The 24,564-nt window shown below is 51.9% G+C and overlaps 1 protein-coding gene and 1 long non-coding RNA gene across 5 annotated transcripts in view; one reads left to right on the top strand and one right to left on the bottom strand.

The window, feature by feature from the left end:
* Pde4a (phosphodiesterase 4A) overlaps positions 1–24,564 on the top strand; it is a 64,125-nt gene that overhangs the window by 14,434 nt on the left and 25,127 nt on the right. The window contains exon 1 of one of the 4 annotated variants that reach the window (XM_027411494.2): positions 2,378–2,852. The exons of 1 other annotated variant lie outside the window; for it this stretch is intronic. In XM_027411494.2, the coding sequence (XP_027267295.1) occupies positions 2,548–2,852 (305 nt within the window). In that variant the 5' untranslated portion in view covers positions 2,378–2,547. Of the gene's footprint in view, positions 1–2,377; positions 2,853–17,952; positions 18,189–20,454; positions 20,620–24,564 lie in introns of those variants that run through there. 2 more of the 4 variants (XM_027411493.2, XM_027411495.2) reach the window with 2 other exon arrangements.
* On the bottom strand, positions 1,224–2,331 carry LOC113835260. Its single transcript, XR_003484635.2, has 2 exons — positions 1,886–2,331; positions 1,224–1,449 (listed from the first exon to the last, which is right to left on the bottom strand). It is a non-coding gene; the product is annotated as an uncharacterized LOC113835260 (long non-coding RNA).

Genomic DNA, 24,564 nt, shown 5'->3' on the forward strand with positions numbered 1-24,564 from the left:
TCACCATGTGGGTGGGTCCTGAGGACCTGACTCAAGTCGTTAGGCTTGGTTGACAGTGAGCACCTTTGCCTGCTGAGCCATGTGACCAGTCCTCTAGCTGTGCTTTCTAGTTACTTCTCATCTGGGTCTTCCCAGGGCAACCTAGCCCCTGCGCCCACTTCTTGGCTGGGAGCTCAGCTAGAGAGCCAAACAGCTGAGCTGGCTCTGTCAGCCCACCCCTGCCCAGACTTCACTCCCCTGGTCTCCCATCTTTGTAATGGCAGTCTCACCTACCCCCAAACCCCCACTCCTTTGGAGGGTCTCTGCTTAAGGATGATACTTTCTCCAGATGAAAGGAAAAAAAACCCCTCCCACCCTCCAGCCTGTATTTGTTCAAGTCCAGCTTGATTCACCGCAGGGCTTGAGACGTCAAATAATAATAGCCCTGGCCCACCAGCTTCCAGGCTTCCACCTGCAGCTCTTGCATACCCCTGACCCTCATCTAGAGTTGGGGCCAGGGCCACACCTCTCAGTCCCATCCCCAAAGACTTTGGTACATCTGGACACCCTCAACACTTGCAAATCCTGTTTAAGATGCCTGGGGGGAAGGTTTCCTGAGAAAAGTGGTGGGCGGGGACAGTTACAGTTCTGGCTTCGGGGAACACCTGGGGCTGTTGGTGGGGGACCAGTTCTTTTTCCGCGTTCTTTCGTTCCTTAGCCCACGCTTGGAGTCCCCTCAAGCTAGAGAAAAGTGGTTAAAGAAGTTGGAGACTGGGAAAGGTTTGTTGCTTTTATGTTAATGAGAACGAGGCGGGGTGGCAAGAATGCCAGACTTGTCCCCCTAGGCGATCTGGAGAGGGGATGTAAAGGGGCGAGGGCTTGGAGCTGGGAACACTGCAGCGTCCGAGCAAGGGTCCAGCCTGGGAGAGGGGCACGGGGGAGCACAAGAACAGCCCCCCCCACCCCCAGCTATCAGGGCTCAGCCAGAGCTGGGAGGAGGGATGGGGATGCGCTTGAATCCCCGCTCACTCTTTGCTGGTTCGCTCGGCACGGCGCTGAGGGAGGCGGGAGCGTGAGTCACGGCGACTCCGGATTTAGGTGCCGGAAGGGGGGTTCTGAGGGCGGGGGACAAGGGGAAGAGACTCCGTTTGTTTACTCGCCTAAAAACGACAGAGGTGGGGTGCACCCTCCAAGGCTCTCCTGTCCCAGCTAACCCCCTCATCTGACTCAGTTTACTTTCCGCAGAAGAGCTTTAAAGTTTTTAATAATCAAAAGAGGGGGCGGCGATCGGGCCGGCGAGATGGCTCAGGGGTAAAGGCATTTACTTCCAAGCTCGACTGAGTTCGATTCCGGGGCCCGCAAGGAGGAAGGAGAGACTTGACTCCCGCAGATTGTCCTCTGACCTCTCGTCTCCGAGGCGTCTAACGGGTATTTTCAAGGACTAATGGTACACAGCTGTGACAAATCTTGCTGCAGGAGTCGAGACATGTAGCATTTGGATGGTGAGGTGGGGACACGCATGCCCACACACATGCACACTAAAATAATGTCCAAAAGGACACACCCCCGACACAGACACAACTTGAGAGGCCGACCACACCAACACGCACCAGCACACACCCTCGGGAGTCACAGACAACAGAGGAGAAATCCCGTGGACAATTCGCACCAGCATCCTCCCATCACAATCACAACACAGCGCCCGAGCGCGTGGGAAGGTATGTGCAGCCCGGGGCCACCGGAACAGACCCCGTGGGGCGCTCCGCCCTCCCGACGGGCTGCACTCCTGCGCGCGCATCCTCACACCCCCGACAGCAGCAGCGGGAGCAGCCACCACGTGCGCGCACACACTGGCAGGCGACATCGAAAACACAGACAACCCTCGGAAGGGGCCACGTGCGCTCACATCCCGCCAGGCTGGGGAGGGGGGTTGCCACACGCCGTCACGGTCCTGCGCGCAACACTACCGGCTTGCAGACAGCGCATCTTGGAGGCACGGGGACCACTCCTCGAGAAGGGGGCCTGGGAGAAAGGGTGACTGAGGTTTTAGAGATGAGGAAACGACAGCCCCTGACTCCGCCCCAGCCTTGATGGATGAGGCTGAGTGACACCCCGCCAACCAGTCGGATGTCTCGGTCCGGATGCCATTAACCCTTTAACTCTTCGGTCCCTGCCGCTCTAAAGGGCTCTCGGAGACAGGCGCGCGGCGGCGCCCCCTCCCCGGCGGGATTGGACCGTGCGTGGGTGTGGAGGGACGCCACCCTCTTCTTGCTGGAGGAGGTTGGGGGTGGTGCTGTGACAGTCTCCGGGAGGGCGGGGGGGGCAGGGAGGGGCGGACCGGGGCGGGGAATCGCGGCTAGCGCCGGGTTCCGAGAGCTCAGCGGGCTCCAAGCGCCGGGAGGACTCCGGCGCCGCCGCCGTCCGCGCGCTCCGCCCTTGGGCGCCATGGCTCCACTGAGGCCAGGAGCCCCCGAGGGTCCCCAAGCGCCTCGGCCGTGGCGCCGCTGATCTCGGACAGGTCAGGGGACGCCTTGCCCCCCGGGCGCCCCGCGAGACAGAGCCGGAGCCATGGAGCCTCCGGCCGCCCCCTCGGAGAGGAGCCTGTCTCTGTCTCTTCCCGGGCCCCGGGAGGGCCAGGCCACCCTGAAGCCGCCCCCCCAGCACCTGTGGCGGCAACCGAGGACCCCGATCCGCATCCAGCAGCGCGGCTACTCGGACAGTGCGGAGCGCTCAGAGCCGGAGCGCTCGCCGCACCGGCCCATGGAGCGCGCCGACGCCGTGGACACCGGCGACCGGCCAGGCCTGCGGACTACCCGCATGTCCTGGCCCTCGTCCTTCCACGGCACCGTTACCAGCGGAGGAAGCAGCAGGCGGTGAGACTCCCCGGCGCGCAGAGCGCACAGGCGCGCGAGGGGCGCCACGCGCAAATCTGGCCAAAGGGGGGCGCTGTGGGGCGGGTGGGGTCAGCGTGACCCGCGTGGGTGGTGAGAGGGGGAACCACTGCACCAGAAACTCTTACTGTTGCGGGTTCCTGGGTGAAGTTGGGGATGGGGGTATTCATGCAGCTTCAGGGCTCTCTATACAAGCTTAGCCAGTAATGGTACAGAGCAGCTGGAGAGGGGGTACCATTTGGAGGGACTTACTGAGGGATGGGGTCGTTGTGGGATACCCTAGTGATCATTCTGTAGGGGGTGAACGCTGGACCACGGTGGTTACTTCAGGCGAGGTAGCACTCTAGGTGGGGTGGAGGAATGCAGGGGAACCTCAAAGTAGCTGGTGTTAAGCAACCCAGGAGGATCTTCTGGGGAGCACTGTCCAGTCCTGCATTAATATTTGGAACAAGCCCCCTTCCTGGCATTTAGGGCTCAATGGCACCCCAAGGTGCCTCATGGCACCAGTGCCAAGGGCATTTGAGGTCCCATCAAAGGGAGTTCCCACCTTTCTGAAATGACATGTGAAGGTGTGTAGTGCAGTTGGGGCTACTGCTGTTGGTAGTCTCAGAGGAAGCGTCCTTAGGTGTGTGACTGGCTTGGGCTGCCTGGACTCAGGGCTTTGCCTGACTCTACTTTGGGGGAGTGATTGTGACAGACAGTGTGCTTCTAAGCTGCTGTAACTGTCCCAGGGTAATTATGTCCTGTGTCTGTCGCTGAACAGTTAATGGCATGCCTGCATTTGCCTCCAGCAGAGTGCGGTTGTGACATGGTGACAGCGATGGCTGTCTCTGGCATAGTGTCTGTGGTGGTGACAGAGTAACTGTCATCTTGGGACACGTGCTATGTGCTTCCAGAACAATAACTATATGATGGTTTCCATGTTTTAGGGGACACCTCCATGGTGACAGTGTATGTTCCACAGGCTCAGGGGTTTGGGGCTGTGGTTTGGGCCTATGACCTGAGAACCCTATGAGACAGTGTGCCCACCTTTGTTTGCTTTTTTTTTTTTTTTTTAAGAAAGTGGCCTGGCTAGTCTAGAACTCATTTAATAGCCAGGCTGGCCTTGAACTTGTGACAGTTCTGCCTCTTCCCTGTACAGTTAAGGCTGTCACTTGAGTCTAGTGACAGTTCTAACAGTCAGTACTCAGATAAGCCGTGCACCGTCTGCCCTGGGTACCCTAATTACTAATGTCTTCTTGACCTAGGACAGTCCCAGTGATTGAAGCCACTGTAAAAGGTGCCCCAGGCTCTAACTGAGTTCTCCAGGCCACTGGGTGATTGACAGCTAACATTAACCGCAATTGCCTGTTCCTTTGGAGCATCCTTAAGATGTCATATCTGGGCTTCTCTGCCTGGAGTCCCAAGCAGGGCCCCGTTAGACTATGGCTGCAGTTTTCCTAGACCTTCAGGGACCCTTCCCCAGTTTCTGCAGCTCTCCACGGACACACACACACACACACACACACACACACTCACTCTCTCTCTCTCTCTCTCTCTCTCTCTCTCTCTCTCTCTCTCTCTCTCACTTCATACTCCCCAACCCAACTGTCTGAGTCCTTACCAGGAAGCAAGTGTCAGGCTCCTGAGATTTCTCACAGGGAACTAGGAGAGGGAAGCTGTAAAAACAAACAAAACAAAAACAAAACCCCAACTCACATCAACAGGAAATGCCAAGCCAGCAGCTGGAAGCCTCTGAGATGGTGCAGGGGTGGAGCTTAGGAATCAAGGCCCTATTCTCTTTTAAGGCCCTAGGGACTTCTTGGCCCCCTGTTGTCTAATGAACAGTGGCTGAGTGGTAATAATTATAATTTGTGCCCTTTTTCTTAATGGCTCACTCTTGGGCTCAAGGCCTGGGGCCTTTTATACACACACACACACACACACACACACACACACACCTCTTTATCCCACTCCTTCCTTGCCAGTAGCCTGTGTGCGATCCCCGTTGGACTGATGGGAATCAAAGGGGTCAAAAATCCCTTTCTATGCCTCAAGCTCAGACTAGTTTCTGGTTGAGGTCTCCCAAGTACCTTTGCAGGAGCGCCCTCTGAACACGGGCTTCCAGTTAGGTACTGCCCAGGAGGAATCAGTATGAGAGCTGAGCTCCCGGTGTGCGTGAGGGGTTTTGCAAAACTGTTGCTCGAAGCTCCTGAACTTAAAGGAAAACGGAGGAGACCGCTTTCCTCGGCTTGTCCTGTAGTGAGAAATCAGAATCCGGAATCTCAGCCCGTCCCTGAACCAGCTCGGGTTTCGGTTTCCCTGCGGGAAGTATGTGGCCCGCGGAGGCCGCAGCTGGGACAGTGGAGTGGGTTGTGGACTGAGAGATGGCATTGGTGCCAGCGCCCTGAACAGAAAGAGGAAGGGGACGGAGTACACAGGGGATCCTCGGCGCTCTCCGTTGTGGAGTCCAGGCAACTAGTGCAGTGAGGGGTGCAGCTACCACCCTGCTAGCTTATAAACCCCCCAAAGTGGAGGCACTTTTCCTCTTCGTGTCTGCACTGGGTCCTCAGATCCGGCGGGAGCGGGGAGGGGGTGGTGGTGCGCAAGACCGCGTTCATGGCACGGCCTCCGAGGCTGAGTCACATCCCCGCTGCGATCTGTCAAAAGACAGATGGAGGGAGAGGAGAGGCAGAGGCAGGGGAGAGAGGGGGCACTGGAGTGGCCTCTTATCACTCATTGGACCTTCCCACTTTCTCTCCTCCAGAGGAACGCTTCCTGGCTCCCCACGAGGGACGTGCATATAACCAGGCTGGTGTCTCTCTTGTGGGTAATGTCTGTTTCCACCGGGGTCCTCTGCTCCTGTGGTCCCTGCTGCACGCCCACAGGCTCGGCCCTGCGCTGGGAGCTGGGCTCTTAGAGCGCCGTCTGCTGGACCGCGAGAAACATGCAGCGTTGCTCTCATTATTATTTCATGCTCATTGAATGCCCAGGGGAGCTGGGCTCCATGCCGGCCGACCGCGGGCTTGGACAGGGCTGTGTCCCCTAACTACACGCACCTTAGGCCAATGCAGCAGGAACAGCCGCGGACACTCCCGGAGGAACTTGAAAGTTGGCCCAGGAACGATTCCCAGCCCTGTTGTGCCTCCGAGGCTTGGGTCCCAGCAAGCACCGGAGCCTCTGACTCCAACCTCTAGGGTACAGCTTGCAATGTCCTTGGCTGTTCACTTTTATTTTATTTTATTTTTATGAGACAGGTCCTCACTATGTAGCCCCGGCTGTCCTGGAACTTGCTGTGTAGACCAAGCTGGCCTCCAACTCTAAAAGACCCACTTGCCTCTACCCTCAGGAGTTCAGGGACTGAAGGCCTGTGCCACCGTGCCTGCCTTTTGTTTTTGTTTTCTTTTTTACTTTCTGAAGCAGTGTCTCTCTGTGCAGACCAGGCTTGCCTTGAACTTAGAGAGATCCTCCTGCCTCTGCCTCCATGATGCGACACCACGACTAGTTATTTGGATTGTTTAAAATTATATGTGTGTGTTGGGGGTGGGTAGGTATTTGCATGTTAGTGTAGGTGCCCACAGAGGCCGGAGGCATGGAGTCATCTGGATCTGCAGTTACAGGGGGGGTGCTGGGATTCAATCTCTCATTCTCTGAAAGACCAGTACCAGCTCTTAACCCCTGAGCCATCTCTGTGAGAACTTCTTCCCCAGAGTGAAGTGGCCAAGGTCACAGAGAAATATCAGGATTGAAGTTACAGACAGAGCCTGGTCTCCACTCCAGAACACCAGGAAGATTTGAATATATGTCTTCCCCCTGCCATCTAGGAGCAAGGACTGTTTCTCTCTGAGCCCTGTTTTTAGTGTATTACATTTTATGCATTCTAAGTTTTTGTTACTCTGAGTGTGTGTGTGTGTGTGTGTGTGTGTGTGTGTGTGTGTGTGTGAGAGAGAGAGAGAGCATTCAAGCGATAACCAGAGGACAACTTGCAATAGTTGGATCTTTCAATTGACCACGTGGGTGCCAGGACTCAGGTCCTCAAGCTTGGATGCAAGCTTCTTTAGCCACTGAGCCAACTTACAGGCTCCATTTTATTTTGTGTGTGTGGTGTATGATGTGTGTGCGTGTGGAAACAGAAGTCAATGCTTGTTCCTCTATTGCTCTTTGCCTTATTATTTTATTTTTTACTGTGTGTATGGCTGAGCATGGTGGTACACACCTCTGATCCCAGGACTTGGGAAACAGAAATGGGTGGATCTCTGTGGTTTTGAGGCCAGCCTGGTCTACATAGTGAGTTATAGGACAGCCAGCGCTACATAGTGAGACCATGTGTAAACCCCCCAAACCCCATTAATTATTCTTATTCATAATTACTATAAATTATTAAAATAGCTATTATTGTGTGTGGTCTGGGTGTGAATTTGGGCACAGAAGAAATGTGGAGGTTAAAGGACAACTTTAAGGAGTTAGTGCCTTCCGTCCATCCTGAGTTCGTGGATGACAAGTTCTGTGTGTTAAGTGTTTTTACACACACTGAAGTATCTTGGCAGACAAAAAGACCTACTTTATTTTATGTGTATGGACCTGAGTGTATGTATGTGTACCAGGTGTGTGCAGGCGCCTTCAAGTATCAAGAGAATGTTAGATCTTCTAGCTGGAGTAAGAGAAGTTAGGAACCAAACCCAAGTCTTCTTAAAGAACAGCAAGTTCTCTTAGCCACTAAGCCCGTCTCTAGTCCAACACCTTGCTTTTGGCCTGGAATCCTTCACTGAACCTAGCTTGGCTGCTGATGTATCTGTGAGAGTGGCAGTCATAGGATAACTTCAGTTTTAGTTCTTCAAAAGGCATCTGCCTTTGTTTGTTTGTGTTTGTGTCTCTCCGTGTAGCCCAAGCTGGCCGCAGAGGTGTGTGACTTAACCTGGGTTTTGGAGACAGTGTCTCCTCCATCTCCACCCCTCCTGGCTCTGGGATTACAAACTGTTGCCACTGCCACATTTCTTCCTTTAAGAATTCTGTATTATTCTCTATGTGTGCGGGTGTTTTGCTTGTATGAATGTTTGTGCAGCACATACGTGTTGTGCCCATGGAGGCCAGAAGAGGGTGTTGAATCCCCTGGGACCAGAGTTAAAGATGATTGTAAGCCCCTATTCCGGTGCTGGGAATCAGACACGGGGACCTCTGAAAGAGCAGACAGTGCTCTTAACTGCTGAGCATCTCTCCAGCCCCCACTCACCAGCTACGCTAATCTCAGGGCCTCGAACTTGCCTACCAAGCACTCTACCACTGAGCCAAGTCCCCAACCCCGGTTTCTCTGTTCTAGTGTGCATTCTGGGACAAACGCTCTCTCCCTAGCCCTGTTGTTTGTACTTTGAGTATGTGCCTGATGTCTGCATGTGCTCGTGCTACAGAGGCCAGAGGAGGACACTGCTGTCCCTCCTGCCTTCTACCCTCCAGACAGGGTGTATCCTGGGGCCTGAAGTTGTTGCTGGACTGGCTGGCCAGTGGACTTCCAGCAACTGCCTCTCTTCAGCCCGCAACACTGGGTTATAGGCACAACATACAACATGCGTGTGCTGCACAGACACACATACAAGCAAAACTTGTAGGGGCAGAGGTAGGCAGATCCCTCTGAGTTTGAGGCCAGTCTGCTCTAAAGATCGAGTTCCAGAACAGCCAGGACTGTTACACAGAGAAATCCCATGTCCAAAAAAGAGGAAGAAGAGGAAGAGGAGGAGGAGGAGGAAGAATGAAGAAGGAAGAACTGCTCTTCCAGAGGACACAGTTCAATTCCCAGCACCCACATGGCAGCTCACATAAAGTTTGACTTAGACCTGAGACAATTTTTCATCATCCTCCTCTTTAACTCCAGTTGCAAGGTATCCGACACCCTCACACAGACATACACGCTGGAAGAAAATCAATGGACATAAAATAAATCATTAAAGATTTTAGTTATTTGTATTTTTGATGTATAAGGTTGTTTCGCTTGCATCTTATGTCTGTGTACCATGTGTGTTCAGAGGCCACAAGAGGGTGTTAGATCCTCTGGAACTGGAGTTAAAGTAGTTAGTGACCTGTGGGTGCTGGGAATCGAGCCGGGTCCTCTGGGAGAGCCGGCAGTGCTCTTAACTGCTAGGCCATCTCTTCAGCTGTTTTAGCTTCCTTTATTGCATTTCTTTGCATTTCTTTTATGTTGAGAGAGGTGGAGTACCATGGCAAGCATGTGGAGGTCATAGAACACACTTGTGGGAGCTAGTTCTCCCCTTCCATATGTGTCTCCTGGCTTGCAGCAAGTGTCTTTGCCTGCTGAATCTCTTGGTGTGAAAGAAAACAAATGCAACCACTGAATCTATGGCCTCAGCTTCCTCATCTGTCAGGAAACTTCCTTCCAGACATGGCTTCCACTCAGGGCTTTGGCTCAGAATTGTTGTTGCCGAGGCTCAGCTGATGGAGTGCTTGCCCACACTGGAGAGGCCCCGATTTCATCCTGGGCCTCAGAAAACACACCTGTCATCCCAGCACTCAGGAGGTAGGTGAAGGAGGGTCAGGGTCACAGTAATACACAGCTACACAGTGAGTTCCAGGCTGGCCTGGTACATGAGACCCTGTTTCTTTTTTGTTTGTTTGTTTGTTTTGTTTTTCGAGACAGGGTTTCTCTGTGGCTTTGGAGGCTGTCCTGGAACTAGCTCTTGTAGACCAGGCTGGTCTCAAACTCACAGAGATCCACCTGCCTCTGCCTCCCGAGTGCTGGGATTAAAGGTGTGCGCCACCACCACCTGGCGAGACCCTGTTTCAAAAAAGAAAATGAAATGGCTTGCTGTCTGGAGCTCTCAGACAGTGGTGGAGGCAGAAATAACAAAGCCATCAGATAATTGTGGATGACGTGTGGGACAGGAAGCACAGAGGAATCCTGAGGTCAGTTAAGGCCTCTCTGCAGAGGTGACATTTGAGTAGAGATGATGTAGTATGGGTGTGTCTGGTGGCAGAGGGAAGGCCAGTGCAAAGGCCCTGGGGCAGAGCGTGAGAGGGAAGTGAAAGGTGGCTTCCAGATTCTGGTCAGGAGTGGCTTCCTAGGAAGGGACTAAGGCCGAGTGTGACAGCCACACCTATAATCCTAGCACTGTGGCGGTTAAGTCTGGAGGAATGATACAGTTTTTAAATTTTATATGTATGGGTGTTTTGCCTGCATGTATGTCTGTACACCTTACGCATTTCTGGTGCCCTGCCAAGGCCAAAAGAGGACTTTGGGTCCTCTGGAACTGGAGTTATAAATTGTTATGAGCTGCTATGTCGTTGTTGGGAGTTGAACCTGGGTCCTTTGGATGAGTGGGAGATTCAGTACCCCTCTCTGGCCTCTGTGGGCACCACAAGCACATTTTGCACATACATAAATGTAGGCAAAAAACAAACAAACCCAAAATCTTAAAAAGGAAGAAACTGGGCTTGTAGCTCACTTGGTAGAGTGCTTGCTTGAATGCATAAGCCATGGACTTCTATCCCAGTACCTCATGAACCAGGCAAGGTGGTGCCACCTGAAACCCAGCCCTTCTGAGGTGGAGGCAGGCGGATCAGAAAGTCAAGGTCTCAGCTCTTACAATATAGTCAGTTCTGGGCCAGCTTGGGCTACATGAAACCCTGTCTCAAACACACAATGAAATTTCCAGGGCCTGGAGAGACACTGCAGTTAAGAGCACACACAGTTCTCACAAAAGGCCCCAGGTTCAGCTCCCAGCACAGGCTCACAACCACCTGGGACTACAGCTCTAGGAGACCTGACTTATAGTCTCTGTGGTAGCTGCACTGAGGTGTATATACCCATCCACAGACACATACAATACACATCATTAAAAATGAAATGTTTTTGTTTGTTTTTAGAGACAGAGTTTCTCTGACTTTCCTGGAATTCTCTGTAGACAGGCTGGCCTCAAACTCAGGAATCCACCAGCTTCTGCCTCTCCTGAAATTAAAGGTGTGCACCACCACACCTGGCAAGAATAAAATAAATTTTAAGAAATTAAATTTAGGGCTGGAGAGATGGCTCAGAGGTTAAGAGCACTGACTGTTATTCCAGAGGTCCTGAGTTCAATTCCCAGCAACCACATGGTGGCTCACAGCCATCCCTTATAAGATCTGGTGCCCTCTTCTGATGTGCAGATATACATGGAAGCAGAATGTTGTATACATAATAAATAAATAAAATCTTTAAAAAAAGAAATTAAATTTATTTTTAATTTTAGAAATTCAGTCCTAGGGGTCTCGAAAAGTTGGCTCAGCAACTAACAGCACTGGCTGCTTTCACAGAGGATCCAGGTTCAGTTCCCAGCATCCACATGGAAGTTCTGTTCCAGGGGATCTGACAGCCTGTCTGGCATCTGCTGGCTTCTGTGGTCATCAGCGTACACATGCAGGCAAAACCTCCTGTAGATAGAAAATAAAAATAGATATTTAAAAAATCTGGCCCTACTTCTTCTAAGATAGGAAACCCTGTCCATGTGACTTGCCCTTTCTGGCCTCTGGTCTCTACGTCTCTGAAATGTTCCTAGCAAGTACCCACCACTGAGGGGTGTGGGTGACTCAGCGGTTAAGAGTACTAGCTATTCTTCCAAAGGACCAAGGTTCAATTCTCAGCACCCACATGACAGCTCATAACTGTGTGTAACTCTACTTCCAGGGGATCTGATACCCTCACACAGAGACTATACAGACAAAACACCAATATACATTAAATAAATAAATCTTAAAAAACAACAAAAACGGGCTGGAGAGATGGCTCAGAGGTTGAGAGCACTGACTGTTATTCCAGAGGTCCTGAGTTCAATTCCCAGCAACCACATGGTGGCTCACAACCATCCCTGATGAGATCTGGTGCCCTCTTCTGGTGTGCAGATATACATGGAGGCAGAATGTTGTATACATAATAAATAAATAAAATCTTAAAAAAAAAACAACCCACCACTGCCTCTCTTCTAGCCAGGGAGTGGTGACACACATCTTTAATCCCAGCACTTGAAAGGCAGAGGCAGGTGGATCACTTCGAAGTTCCAGACCAGCCAGGACTACACAGAGAAACCCTGTCTTTTTTTTTTTTTTTTTTTTTTTTGAGACAGGGTTTCTCTGTGGAGCTTTGGAGCCTATCCTGGCACTCGCTCTAGAGACCAGGCTGGCCTCTAAATCATAGAGATCTGCCTGCCTCTGCCTCCAGAGTGCTGGGATTAAAGGCGAGCGCCACTAACGCCCAGCAAGAAATCCTGTCTTGAAAACAAACAAAAAACACTACCAAGGGCATTCTAAACAACACAATACAACTACAAACTGCAGAGGACCTAGAGCCAGTCAGGGGACAAGAATGCCCTGCTGGTTTGAAATGGAACTTTCCTGGGTCCTAGTGATTGGTGTCTGAACCTTAGAGGGATTGGGGCAGGAATTCTCAAACCGAAGGTCAATCTTCTCGCCTTTCAAGGAACTGTGCCCAAGGCAGGAGATATTTTAGCTGTCCTTAGCAAAGTGTGCTACTGACATCTAGTGGGTAAGGCAAGGGACTGTGTCAGTTGCTACACTGGACAGCCACCCAGAATGACAAAGGTCGCTTAACCTCCAAGGGTCAGTATAGGACCAGAGGTGAGAAACCCAAGTTTGCAGCAACATTATCTCACATCTGGAGTGAAGGGACACTGCTTCTTTTTGGGGGTTTCTGTGTGCAGTTTTAAAAATTAAGCTTATTTCTATTCATTCATTTTACCACATTGGGATGAAAACCAGGACCTGCAAGTGCTCTGCCAGGAGTGACATCTCTAGGTCAGAATCATGCCCGGAGTGGATTCCAGGCCACCCCTGCAGTCAATGACATTCTGATTGCATCTGTAGAGCAGCATGGTTCCTATACAGATCCCAACACAATCCCTTCCATGACCAGAAACCTTTTGTTTTGGGGGAAAAATAAGATTATTTTTTAAAATGTTTCATGTGTATGGGAGTTTTGCCTGCATGTGTGTTTATGCACTGTGTGTTTGCTGTGCTGGAAAAGTCCAGAGGGGGGCGCCAGATCCCACCCCCCACCCCCCACTCCCCACCCCTACCCCCGCCCTCCAGCTGGAATTAGAGATAATTTTGAGCCACTATGTTGGTACTGGAAAACAAACCCAGGTCCTTTGTAAGAGCAGCCAGAGCTCTTGTCTACCAACTCTCCAGCTCCCCCAAACTTTAAACAAAAATACATTTATTTACTTATTCTAGGATGGAGGCGTGTATCATGGTTCACACATATGATTCATTTGGGAGTCCTCTGCTCCCACCATGTGGGCTCCAGAGATTGGCCTCAGGTCAGCAAGCCTGGCAGCTGCTGAGCCATTTCTATGGCTTCCTACTCCCCCAGGCAGAGACTCCATATATATTGCTTTCAACCCCTGATTCTTGTGTCTTATTCTTTCAAATATCTGGATGACAGGTGCACACCACCACACCCAACTCCAAATGCCCTTAAAAGGCAACTGCTGGCCAGTAGAGATAGCTCAGCAGGTAAAGGCGCTTGCTGTGACCTCTGATGACATGAGTGTGTTCTCCAGGACCCACATGGCAGAAGGAGACAGTGGACTCTAAAAGCTATCCTGTGGCCTGCACACATGCACCCACAGACACTAGATTAATAAACATTTCAAAAATAAAAAATAAAAAGAAGGGCTCGAGAGATGGCTCAGCAGTTTACAGACCCACACCTAACTGCTCACAGTCGCTTGTTATTCCAACGCCAGGAATCCGACGCCATCTTCTGGTCGATTCAGGCACTACCACACACATGGGAAATGATTATAAAAATAATGAAAATATTTTATTTACTTTTTTTTTGGTTTTGTGAGACAGGGTCTCTCTGTGTAACAAACCTGACTGTACTGGAACTTGCTCTGTAGACCAGGCTGGCCTCAAGCTCAGAGAGCTACACCTGCTTTTGGGGTGCTGATATTAAAGGTGTGCCCACTAAGCCCAGCTAATTGTTTTTAATTATAAGTATGTGCCCACAGGAGCTCTGGCCAGAGCTAGAATTACAGGCAGTTGTGGACCATCTGACATGTGTGCTAAGAATCAACTCAAGTCCCTTGGAGACTCAGTCCATGCTTTTAAACACTGAACCACCACTTTATGCCCCAAAATAATAAAGTCTTTTAAAAAAGGGTAAAAAATGTTTTGGCTTTTAATTGAGACAAGGGCTTATGTAACCCCCAGTGGGCTTGAACTCGCTATGTAGCCAAAATGACCTTGAATATCCTGACCCTCTCATCTCTGCCTGGCCAGTGCTGGGCTTACAATGTATACCAGTTTCAAAGGTGTTTGAGTCTATATGTGGATGGATCTGAGGATTTGAAATGGTCAGCTGTACTACAGTCATTTCCATTTAATGGTGAAGACAATTAAGGCCACTTCATAAGGGACTCTTAGTAAAGGTTGGCAAACTCTGGGGTAGAGGGGTATAGAGAGACGGAAGACTAGCTTGGGCTAATGGATTGAGACTTGACCTCAAATAAACCAAAGCAAACAAAGAAAAACCACACTGCTTTAGATTCTGACTCAGCCACTCACAGGTCATGTGACCTTGAAATAACCTTAAGCAGGCTGTCATCCTCAAAGGCTCCCCACCCAGGGGCTAGAGAGATGGTTCAGTTAAGAGCACTGGCTGTTCTTTCAGAGGTCCTGAGTTCAATTCCCAGCAACCACATGGTGGCTCACAACCATCTATAGTGGGAACTGATGCCCTCTTCAGGCATGCAGACATATATGTAGACAGATTATATATATATATATAAAATTTGGTTTTTGAGATGGGGGTTTCTCTGTGGCTTTGGAGGCTGTTCTGGAACTAGCTCTTGTAGATCAGGCTGGTCTCAAACTCACAGAGATCTGCCTGCCTCTGCCTCCTAAGTGCTGACATTAAAGTCGTGCGCCACCACTGCCTGACCCTCAGACAGTGCACTTTAAATAAATAAATCTTTAAGGAAAGAAAAAAGCTTCCCTACCCAGATCTCATAACAGATGGTTGTGAGCCTCCATGTGGTTGCTGGGAATTGAACTCAGGACCTCTGGAAGAGCAGTCAGTGCTCTTAACCTTTGAGCCATCTCTCCAGCCCCCCATCCCCCCCCTTTTTTTTTTAATGTATCTCTGATTGGTCTGGAACTTGCTCTGTAGACTGGCCTCAAACTCAGAGATCCTCCTGCTTCTACCTGCCCAGTGCTAGGCTCTGAGGAGTTCAACACCATGCCTGGCTTTGTGAGTGGTGTGTGTGTGTGTGTGTGTGTGTGTGTGTGTGTGTGTGTGTGTGTGTATTGGTTACTGTGTCTGTCAGGCATATGTGACAGCATTTATGTGGAGATCACAGCTTAGTTCTTTTGGAGTCAGTCCTCGCCTTCTGCTGTGTGGTTCCTGGAGATTGAACCTGGTATGTCAGGCTTAGTGTCAAGCTCCTCTACCCAGTGAGCCGTCTTATCAGTTCTTGTGTGCTTGGGATCACACCACCAAGTACTGGATGCACAGGGAGTACAGAAAGGGCCAGGGCAGGGCAGTGGTGGCACACACCTTTAATCCTAGCATTTGGGAGGCAGAGGTAGGGGAATCTCTGAGTTTGAGGCCAACCTGGTCTACAGATCGAGTTCCAGAACAGCCAGGGCTACACAGAGAAACCCTGTTTTGAAAAACCAAAATAAATAAAGGGCCAGGTGCTGGCTGTGACCACCATGTCACTTCTCTACCGCCCTCAGCTTGCACACAATAAAACACCATTTTCTCGGATAACAACTGTAGCTATTGAGTCCGTACTATATCCAAGCGTTCCTGGGTCTTTTGGACCATGTAGCCCAGGCTGACTTTGAACTCACTATGTAGTTTAAGACCCCAATCTGTCTCTCTCTGTCTCAGGAGCTCCAGACTACTGGGCTATGCTGGGGATGAAACCCAGGGCTTTGTATGTGCTAAGCAAGTACTCCACCAGCTGAGCCCAGCCCTAGTCCTATGTCAAGTATATTTATTGTACCTACTTTGCAGCTGGGCAAACTGAGGCTCTGTGAAAGTAATTTCTAGTCAAGTGGATAAAGTGATGGCAAAGTTAGGCTCACATTTAGCCCTTCTGTCTCTGGGCCCTGTAGCACCAGTGCCCATGACTTGACAGAAAGCACTGTTGTCAGACTCCCTGCCCCTTTCTGATATAGAGCAAGCTTCCTGCATGGTGGTGCATGCATGCCTGTTATGTCAGCACCCGAGAGGCCAGGGCAACTGCATTTTTAGTGTAGCCATCTGAGCTCCTGGGGGACAGGAAGGTGGAGTGGTTTAAGCAGCTGGGTAACTGTGTTCAAGTCTTCTGCCCTCTGGCTGCTTCCTCATCACCAAAGGGCTTTACCTGGGCCCACTGGGTCACATGGTTAAGGATCCCACATGGTCACCCTCTGTGTCCCACTGGGCCTGCCTCTAGGAGCAGGTTGGATTCCTGAAGTTGCCTTGTGTAGGGGACCCATTCACAAAGTAGGGTGAGCAGGACTTGATATAGGAACTTGTATATTAGACTTGTATAGGAACTGTGGATAGTCTGGGCTTCTTTGATAACCCACCATCCCTCCCTCCCTCCCTCCCTCCCTCCCTCCCTCCTCCCTCCCTGCCTCTTTTTCTCTGTCTCTGTCTCTCTCTCTGCACAGGACCTCACTATGTAGCCCTTGCTGGTTTGGAACTTGCTGTAGACCAGGCTGGCCTTGAACTCATACATATCTTCTGGCCTTTGTCTCCAGAATGCTGAGATTAAAGGTATGAGCCACCATGCCTGGCTTTCTTGGGTTCTTAGGAGGTAGAAAGAATCCCATGGCTGTGGCTCCGTTGATAGAGTACTTGCCTAGCCTGCATCCTAGCTTGCCTAGGTTCCATCCCCAGCACCAAATACACTGGGCATGGCATCTCATGCCTGGAATTCCAGCACTAGAGGTGGTGGAGGCAGAGGGATTAGGAGTTTAAACTCAGACTGCCACATAGCAAGTTTAAGGTCAGCTTGGGCTGCCTGAGACTGCTTAGGCTAGCATCTTGTGAGGTCTAGGTGGCACTCTGAAGCATTTCCAAGATTGTAGATGTATCAGATTATGACCTAAAATCTGGGACTGGGGCCAGTGAGATGGGTCAGTGGGTAAAGGCGATTGCTACTTGGTCTGATACCCAGAGTCCAGTTCCTGGGACCCCCACAGTGGAAGGAGATTGACTCTGGAAGGAGTCTTTTGATGTACATGAGCATCATGCCATGCATGCATGGCAGTGCACACAAACAATAACAAAAGAACAATAAATGACATAAAGCAAGAATGAAAGTCTAGGAATGGCCCAAGAGTTGTGGATTAACCTACTGGCACCCCTGCTGTCTTTGGGACCCCTCAACATTTGGTAGTGTCACCATGGTCTGCACCCATGCCTTGTGTCTGGAGATACCCCTAAGTTTATGTTGGGGTCTTGGCACTTTTGGGAGACATTCTAGGATGCTGTGGAGCCACTGCAAGGTGGAGGGTCATGTGAGGGAGTGTAGAAACATTTCCTGCCATAGGTGACGGGACTGTAGGATTTGGGGAATCCAGAATGTCAGTTGGCTTGTGGACACTGCCTTTACCTGTGGGAGGGGAGTCGAGGGTTCTGGGGATGGTGTCTGTGAATGCTTTAGGGGAGTTTTAGAAATCTGAACTGCTGCCTGCCCGTGGTGGCACACACCTTTAATTCCAGGATTTGCAAGGCAGCAGCAGGTTGATCTCTGTGAGTTCGAGGCCAGCCTGGTCTCAACACAGTTAGACCCAGTTTTAACGCGCCCACGCCCCAATTTAGTAAATAGTCAACCTGAGATGCTGTCAGTGGCCTTGGTGTGTGAAGGACCCCTGGGGCTCTCAGAACACCACTCGGATTTGTGGGTGCACTTGAGAATCCCGGCGTTCCCTGGTCTTTGGGAGTGGGATGTCTCAGGAAATGATGACAGAGCAAGGAAAAGGGGGCACCCAGGGGTCTGTGGCTACCCTACCCCACGCGGCACGCCTTGGAGGAAGGTGGTTGGGCTTCCTGAGGTCTGAGGCGCCCCGGCCGGGCTCCGCCCCAAGGGCGGCCCGAGTGCAGCCGGAAGGGCCGAGGCGGCGGGAGGCCGGGAGGCGCATGGCGCGGCGGGGCTGGGGCCGCATCCCCGAGCCGCGCGCGGCGGCCTGCCTGGAGGCGGCGGCCGAGGACGACGCGTTCCTGCCCGGGCCGTCCGCAGCCTCCGCGTTCTTCGGCAGCACATCCTCTACGCCCCACAGACGCCTGCGGCTCTTCCGCGGTAGCGTGCAAGACTGGGGCCGTCAGACGTGGACCGGGTGAGTGTGCGCCGCCACGGCTGCGGGTTCGAGGCCCGTGTGCGCCTGCCCGCACGGCCATCTGTTGGGCTTGGAGAGGGGGGCTCTTACTGAAGCCTCACTTTTCCTCTTCCGTTTGAGGTAGAGATAAAAATCATCTTGCCTTCCAGGCTTGCAGTGGAGAAATCTGATAGAGCATACAGTAGGTACTCCATAAATGCAGGGTCTTCCCCACTTCCTGTGCCTACTTGAGGCTATGGTTATGCCTTGGGGGACTTGAGGCCAACCTAGCATCCAGTATGACCACGGGACTTGTGTTTTCTTTTCTTTTTTAGGATCTGGAGAGATGGCGCAGAGGTTAAGAGCCCCTGCTGAGGTTCAGTCCCAATACCACATCACACGCTGGGGGCTCCCAACCACTGGCACCTCCAGCTACAGAGGACCAAAGCCTGTCCTCAATGGCTCATTCACCCGTACACATACATAGCATTAAGATATGTGCACTTGTGTGTGTGCACGGGTCTACGTGCCTATGGAGGCCAGGAGAGAATGCTGGATCCCCTGGACCCTGAGTCAGGCAGTGTGGGTGCAGGGAACCACATTCAGTCTGACTATTCAGTTCTGGCTAACTTGGAGCTCACCATGTAGACCAGGCTGGGACTAAAGGTGTGCACCACCATGCCTATCCCTTTTCTTTCTTTGATTTTGATTTTGTCTTTTTTTTTTCTTCTTAGCTTTTTTTTTTTTAATTTTAAATCTTTTTTTATTTTTTTATTTTTTATGTGTTTGAGTGTTTTGCCTGCATGTGCACCATGTGTGTGCCTGGTGTGTTTGGAGGCCAGACGAGAACATGGGGGTCCCCTACATTGGTTGTAAGCCTCCATGTAGATAGTAGGAATTGAAATCCCAGGGCCTCCGGAGGAGCAGCCAGTGCTTTTAACCATTGAGCCATGGCTTCAGGTGTGGTTTGTGTTTTTGGATTTTCTTTTGAGACACAGCCTTATGTAACCCAGACTAGCTTCCAGTTTACCGTATATAGCCAAGGATGGTCTTGAACTGTTGATCCTCCTGTCACTCCCGAGTGCTAGGATTATGGTCACGCCCCCACCATCCAGGTTCAGGCCAAACCCTTTGTGTGTGTTGGGCAGGCACTCTGTTAGCTGAGCTGTATGCTCAGTCCCATGGCTTTTGAGATAAAGTCCCACTCTGTAGCCCAGGCTGACTCAACGGTGCTTGGATTGCAGGCATGAGCTACCACACTTGGGAACAAGTGTTTGTTGAGTTCATTTGCCTCTAACAGTGGAATGACGTTATTTTGAGGCCTTATGGGGGTGGGTTTGATGCTGTGTCCTCCTTCTTCCTGGGCTCTGACTCCTGCGTGTCACCCAGTCCCCTCCTCGGGTCTTATTTGGTAGTGATACCACCTCGTGCTGTGCCGTAAGGGATTGATGATTGCTTGACCAGACTGTGATGGGCTGCGGGGACAGGAAGCCTGAGGGAGCCAGGCCTAGAAGCCACATCCGGTGTGCTTCCAAACATCCCTTTCTCCTGGAGACTGAACTTTGTGTGGCAGACTGGAGGTCGGCCTGTGTTTTTACTGCCGCGTGTCCGTCGTTGTCGTCGTCGTCCCCCCCACCCCACCCCCAGTGCCCTGTTCTCTACGCATACTAATTTAAGACAGAGAAGTCACCCTGGGCACCGAGTAAGAAGAGGCGAGGCCTGGCCTTTGGGATGGGGCAAGGTGTGGGGACACGTGTCCCTTGAGTTTGATTCTGTGCCTGCCCCGCTTCTTGTCCCTCCACCTTCCAGAATCTGTCACCTAGTCCCTCCCTAGGGTCTTGATCACACTGCCTTGCGCTCCGCCCTCTGGGGTGTGTCTGGTTCCCCCGCGGGCGCATGGTGGCGATCTGAGACCTGGAGGTGGCACAGCTCGACGTCAGGCCGGGGAGGGGTGGAAGGCGGGGCCGGGGCAGAGGGGAGGGCCGCGGGCTAGGAGCCGGGGAAACCGGAGCCCCGGGCGGGCGTCCCTAAAGCCCGGGGAGGGACCGGCGGCAAGTGGGCGCTCGGTTTCACGGGGAGGGCCCTTCTGCAAGAGGAAGGCAGGCGCTGCGGACACACACACGCAAGGAGGACGCGAGCACTCGGGATCGTGTCCCTTGGGGGGCCACAGGGGTGGTGCCAGGGGCTAGGATACGACAAGTGTTGGAGGTGGTGCCGGCGATCACTGGCTTCTCCGGCCTGGCTGGCGTGCAGCGCCGCACACCCCCAGTGCAACAGCTGGTCCCCAATGCCGGCCCCCCCGACGGCGCTTGGCTCCCATGCGCTCCAGTGCAGCACCCCGGACCCGGCCCCGACCCCCGGCCTTGGCATTGCCCCTGGGACCAGAGTCACTGACCCACTTCTCCTTCAGCGAGGAGGACACTCCTGGACACCCTCCCGGCAGATGTGTCAGGTGGGTGGCCTGCAGCCAGTTGCCTTTCTTTGTGACCTGAAGGTGCTCTTGCCTGTTTGGGGAAAGAGGACCCTTCCCCAGAGTAGCCAGCTCTTGAGGAGTCCCCACATCCTGCATCTAGTAAGGGACCCTGCGCTCCCCCAACCCCCTCTAACCTTAAAAACGTGGGTGCTTGCTGATGGTAGGGCTCCAAAAATGAGTGCTAGTTTCCACCTCAACCTGGCTATTCAAAGTTGGGGTTTCTTGGCTTTTTCTGTTCCCTTCAACTTGAGTATCTGGCACTCTCCCTGGCAGCAAATATGGGTGTCCAGCCTGTCACCTGGGCTCCATTCCCAAGCCATTGCCAAGAGCCAGGTCCCTAAGGCCTTACATGGTTTCTCCACACACAACTCCCCCCACCCCCAGCTGGGGCTGTCAGACTGCAAACCAAGCCCTGGTGTGGGGGAAGGTGCCTGAGTACCCAGAGGGCATTTGAACTGGGTGGGTAGAGCTGCAGCCAGGAAGTGACCTTTAAGTTGGGAAGTCCTCCTTGCCTCACTGCACAGTCTAGTCAGATACCTTGATGGACACGGCATGATGGCACACAGACACGCGGTGCCCAGTGAGAACACATGCAGCCACACCCACATTTGGGTTAAGCTGGGTCACAGGTCTCCAGGTTAGTCAAGGCACTGGGAGAACCCTCAAAGAACCCATGACACTTACAGGTAGGTGATCACAAATGTTAACACCTACACAACGCCCCTCACAGCCTGGTATGCACCTTGCTTTTCCCAGGAAGACATGGTCACCCAAACACTCCCAAGCCTCTTGTACACACATTTCCCAGGTAAGAAAGACCCCCCCCCACACACACATCCTAACCACTTGGGTCAGGGACAGCCATAATGTCTATGTGGGGCATTCTCAGAAGGTTGGAGGAGCATGGAGACAGACAGACACCTGGGCAGTTGGGACACCTGCCCCTCCCGCTCGTGTGTAGTTCTGCATGAAGGATATGGACACAGGAATCCCCTGCCCTAGACCTATCTATCACATGCTCCAAGACTTGACACCCAGCCCCACAAACATCAGTGGCACCTGGCACCGTGAGCCCGCCGCAGACACATGCCAGAGCCAACATGAAACCTCGGTGTGACCTTCACAGAGCAAACCAGTCCTTCCCGTAGAGGCTTCCTGGCAACTCCTCTGAGGCAATCAGGTGGAGACAGACAAGGACCCTGGGAGACAGCAGGCTGGTCCTCTGTTTCTGCTGCAGAGTGCAGAGCCCAACAACCCCAGGTTCAAAGCTACCCCGACCAACTTATTCAGCCCTTTTGTTTGCTTATTTAATAGCCATGCTGGCCTCTTATTTGTTGTATAGCTGAGGGTGACCTTGAACAGCTGGTCATCTTGCCTCCACCTCTTGGAGTGCTGGGGATGGAACCCAGGACTGTGAGAGCCAGGTAGTACCTTGCCACTGAGCCAGCCCCATTCATCCTCTCTGACCTCCGCATTGTCAGGATTTTTTTGCCTGGAAAATGAGGTAATAATGTATATGTGAACATATTTAGCACCTAGCATGGGGCACTCAGTAGCATTTGTTTGTGTTTTGGTGTTTTTTGTTGTTGTTGTTTTGTTTTTTCTTTTTTTGGTTTCTCGAGACAGGGTTTCTCTGTAGGATTTTGGAGACTGTCCTGGAGACTTCAACTCCCTTTGAAGACCAGGCTGACCTCGAACTCACAGAAATCCTCCTGCCTCTGCCTCCCAAGTGCTGGTATTAAAAGTGTGCGCCACCACCGCCTGGCGTTTGGGTTCTTTTTTATTATTGTATTTTTAAAAAATTTCCTGGGGTGGTACATGCAGAGGTCATAGGACAACTTTCAGGTCCATTCTCTCTCTCCACTGTTTGAGTCCTGGGGATTGAACCTTTACCTGCCAAGCCATATCGCCGGCTCTTCACCTTATATTTTTGAGACAGGATCAGTCACTGTCACTGAACCTGAAGCTCCCTGATTGGGCAAGACTAGGGAGGCTTGGGAATCCCATCTGTCTTCTTTCCAGCCTAGCCTGCCAGGCATGCACTGTTGCTGCTGCTGCTGCTGCTGCTGCTGGTGGTGGTGGTCCAGACTCGGGTCTTTCCGTGGCCAGTACTTGACTGTGTTGCTCTGAGGTCGGAGTGAGACTCTAGAGCAGGTCACTGTACCCATGCTGACTGGGCTGGTGGCTACAGTGCCAGCCTCCGCTCCTCCCTCAGTCTAGTTTTCTGTGGCTGACTGTGGGCCACCTCCAAGCAGCCAGTGACAGACAGGAGAGGCAGGGGTCTTTCCCCCTTATATTTGCATTTATTTTGTGTGTGTGTTGATACGTGTGGGGATATGTACGCCGGTACCTCCGTGGAAGTTAGAGGACAGCTAAGGGAGTCACTTTACTTTGTCCAGTATAAGTCCAGGGATCAAACTGAGGTCTCTATGCTTGGTTTGCAGTCTAGGATTAGCTGACCCCTCGTTTCTTCCCAGCGTTCAGTTCAACAGCCTATTCCCGTCCCCTGTGCCTGCCCTCAGCTCAAGGGACATTCAGGCCTGAAGCACAAACAACAGCGCCCAAGGGACCATCTGCTGCCATTGACGTGCACTATGCTTCCCTAGAGGCAGGCAGATTTGCCACCAGAGTGCCAGCTAAGAGCCCTCTCAGGGTCTGTGTGGGTCTCATCTTCCCTAAACGGCAGCCTAAGCTCCTGTGTAGAGGGCCAAGGGTTGGGGTTCCTCAGTGGGAACAAACCCAGGATATGGTCATCAGGCAGCTAGTCCCCCATGTACCCACTAACACTTTGTGCCTCGGGTTTCATGTTCTTTGGGATTTTACCAGGACCCACCTCAAGAAATGGTGCAGAAATAAACGCGTTAGTATGTACAAAGCATTTTAACAGGAGCAGGCAGATAGCAAGGATAGGAGAAGTCGGGTGGGCCAGTTAGCTGAGTGGGTAGACTTGCCCCTGAGGCTGACGAACTGAGTTCCATCCCCAAGACCCCCATGGTAGAAGAAGAGGGATCCCTGCAAGTCCTCGGCCCTTCAAACCACCTTGGCACCGACATTCTCACACACACAATGGAAATCAGTTCTGCATTTGGGCTGGAGTCCTGGGCCCAAGGTACGTCATTATATGAAGACCAACATTCCAAGTCTAAAACCAGTCTGAAATCAGAAGCAGTGGCTAAGAGAGGCTTGCAACTTACACCATGCACTTGAAAGCAGGTGCTCTCTAGATGAGCCCTGTCATAAAGGCTGAAGTCCTCTATGTGTTTGTCTTCAGGGTTTCCATTGTTGTGGTTTTTGAGACAGGGTTTCTCTGTGTAGCCCTGGCTGTCTGGAAACAGACACTCTATGTAGACCAGGCTGGTCTCAAACTCACTGAGATGCACCTGCCTCTGCCTCTCGAGTGCTGGGATTAAAGGCGTGTGCCACCACCGCCCGGCCTATGCTCAGCTTTTATTTTTATTTATTTATTTTATACCTTTTTATTCTTATTTTTAAACACACTGTGTGTGTGTGTGTGTGTGTGTGTGTGTGTGTGTGTGTGTGTGTACACATACATGTTGAATTGTGTGTGGAGCTCAGAAGATACCTTTAGGAGTCAGTTCTCTCTCCACTATGTGGGTCCTAGGAGTCAAACCTGAGTGTGAACTTGGTGGCAAGCACCTTGATCATGGCCATCTCACTGGCCCGAGGCCCTTTTTTTTTTTTTTTTTTTGGTTTTTCAAGACAGGGTTTCTCTGTGTAGCTTTGGAGACTATCCTGGCACTCACTCTGTAGACCAGGCTGGCCTCGAGCTCACAGAGATCCATTCATTACTCTCCATGTTATTTTGAGATATGGAGCTGCTGTTTGGCTGTATTGGGTAGGTCTTTTAAGCCCTTAGGATCTGCCTGTCTCTGCTCCCCAGAGTTGTAGACCCCTAGATGCATG

This window comes from Cricetulus griseus, chromosome 4, assembly GCF_003668045.3.
Source record: "Cricetulus griseus strain 17A/GY chromosome 4, alternate assembly CriGri-PICRH-1.0, whole genome shotgun sequence".
Lineage (NCBI taxonomy): Eukaryota > Metazoa > Chordata > Mammalia > Rodentia > Cricetidae > Cricetulus > Cricetulus griseus.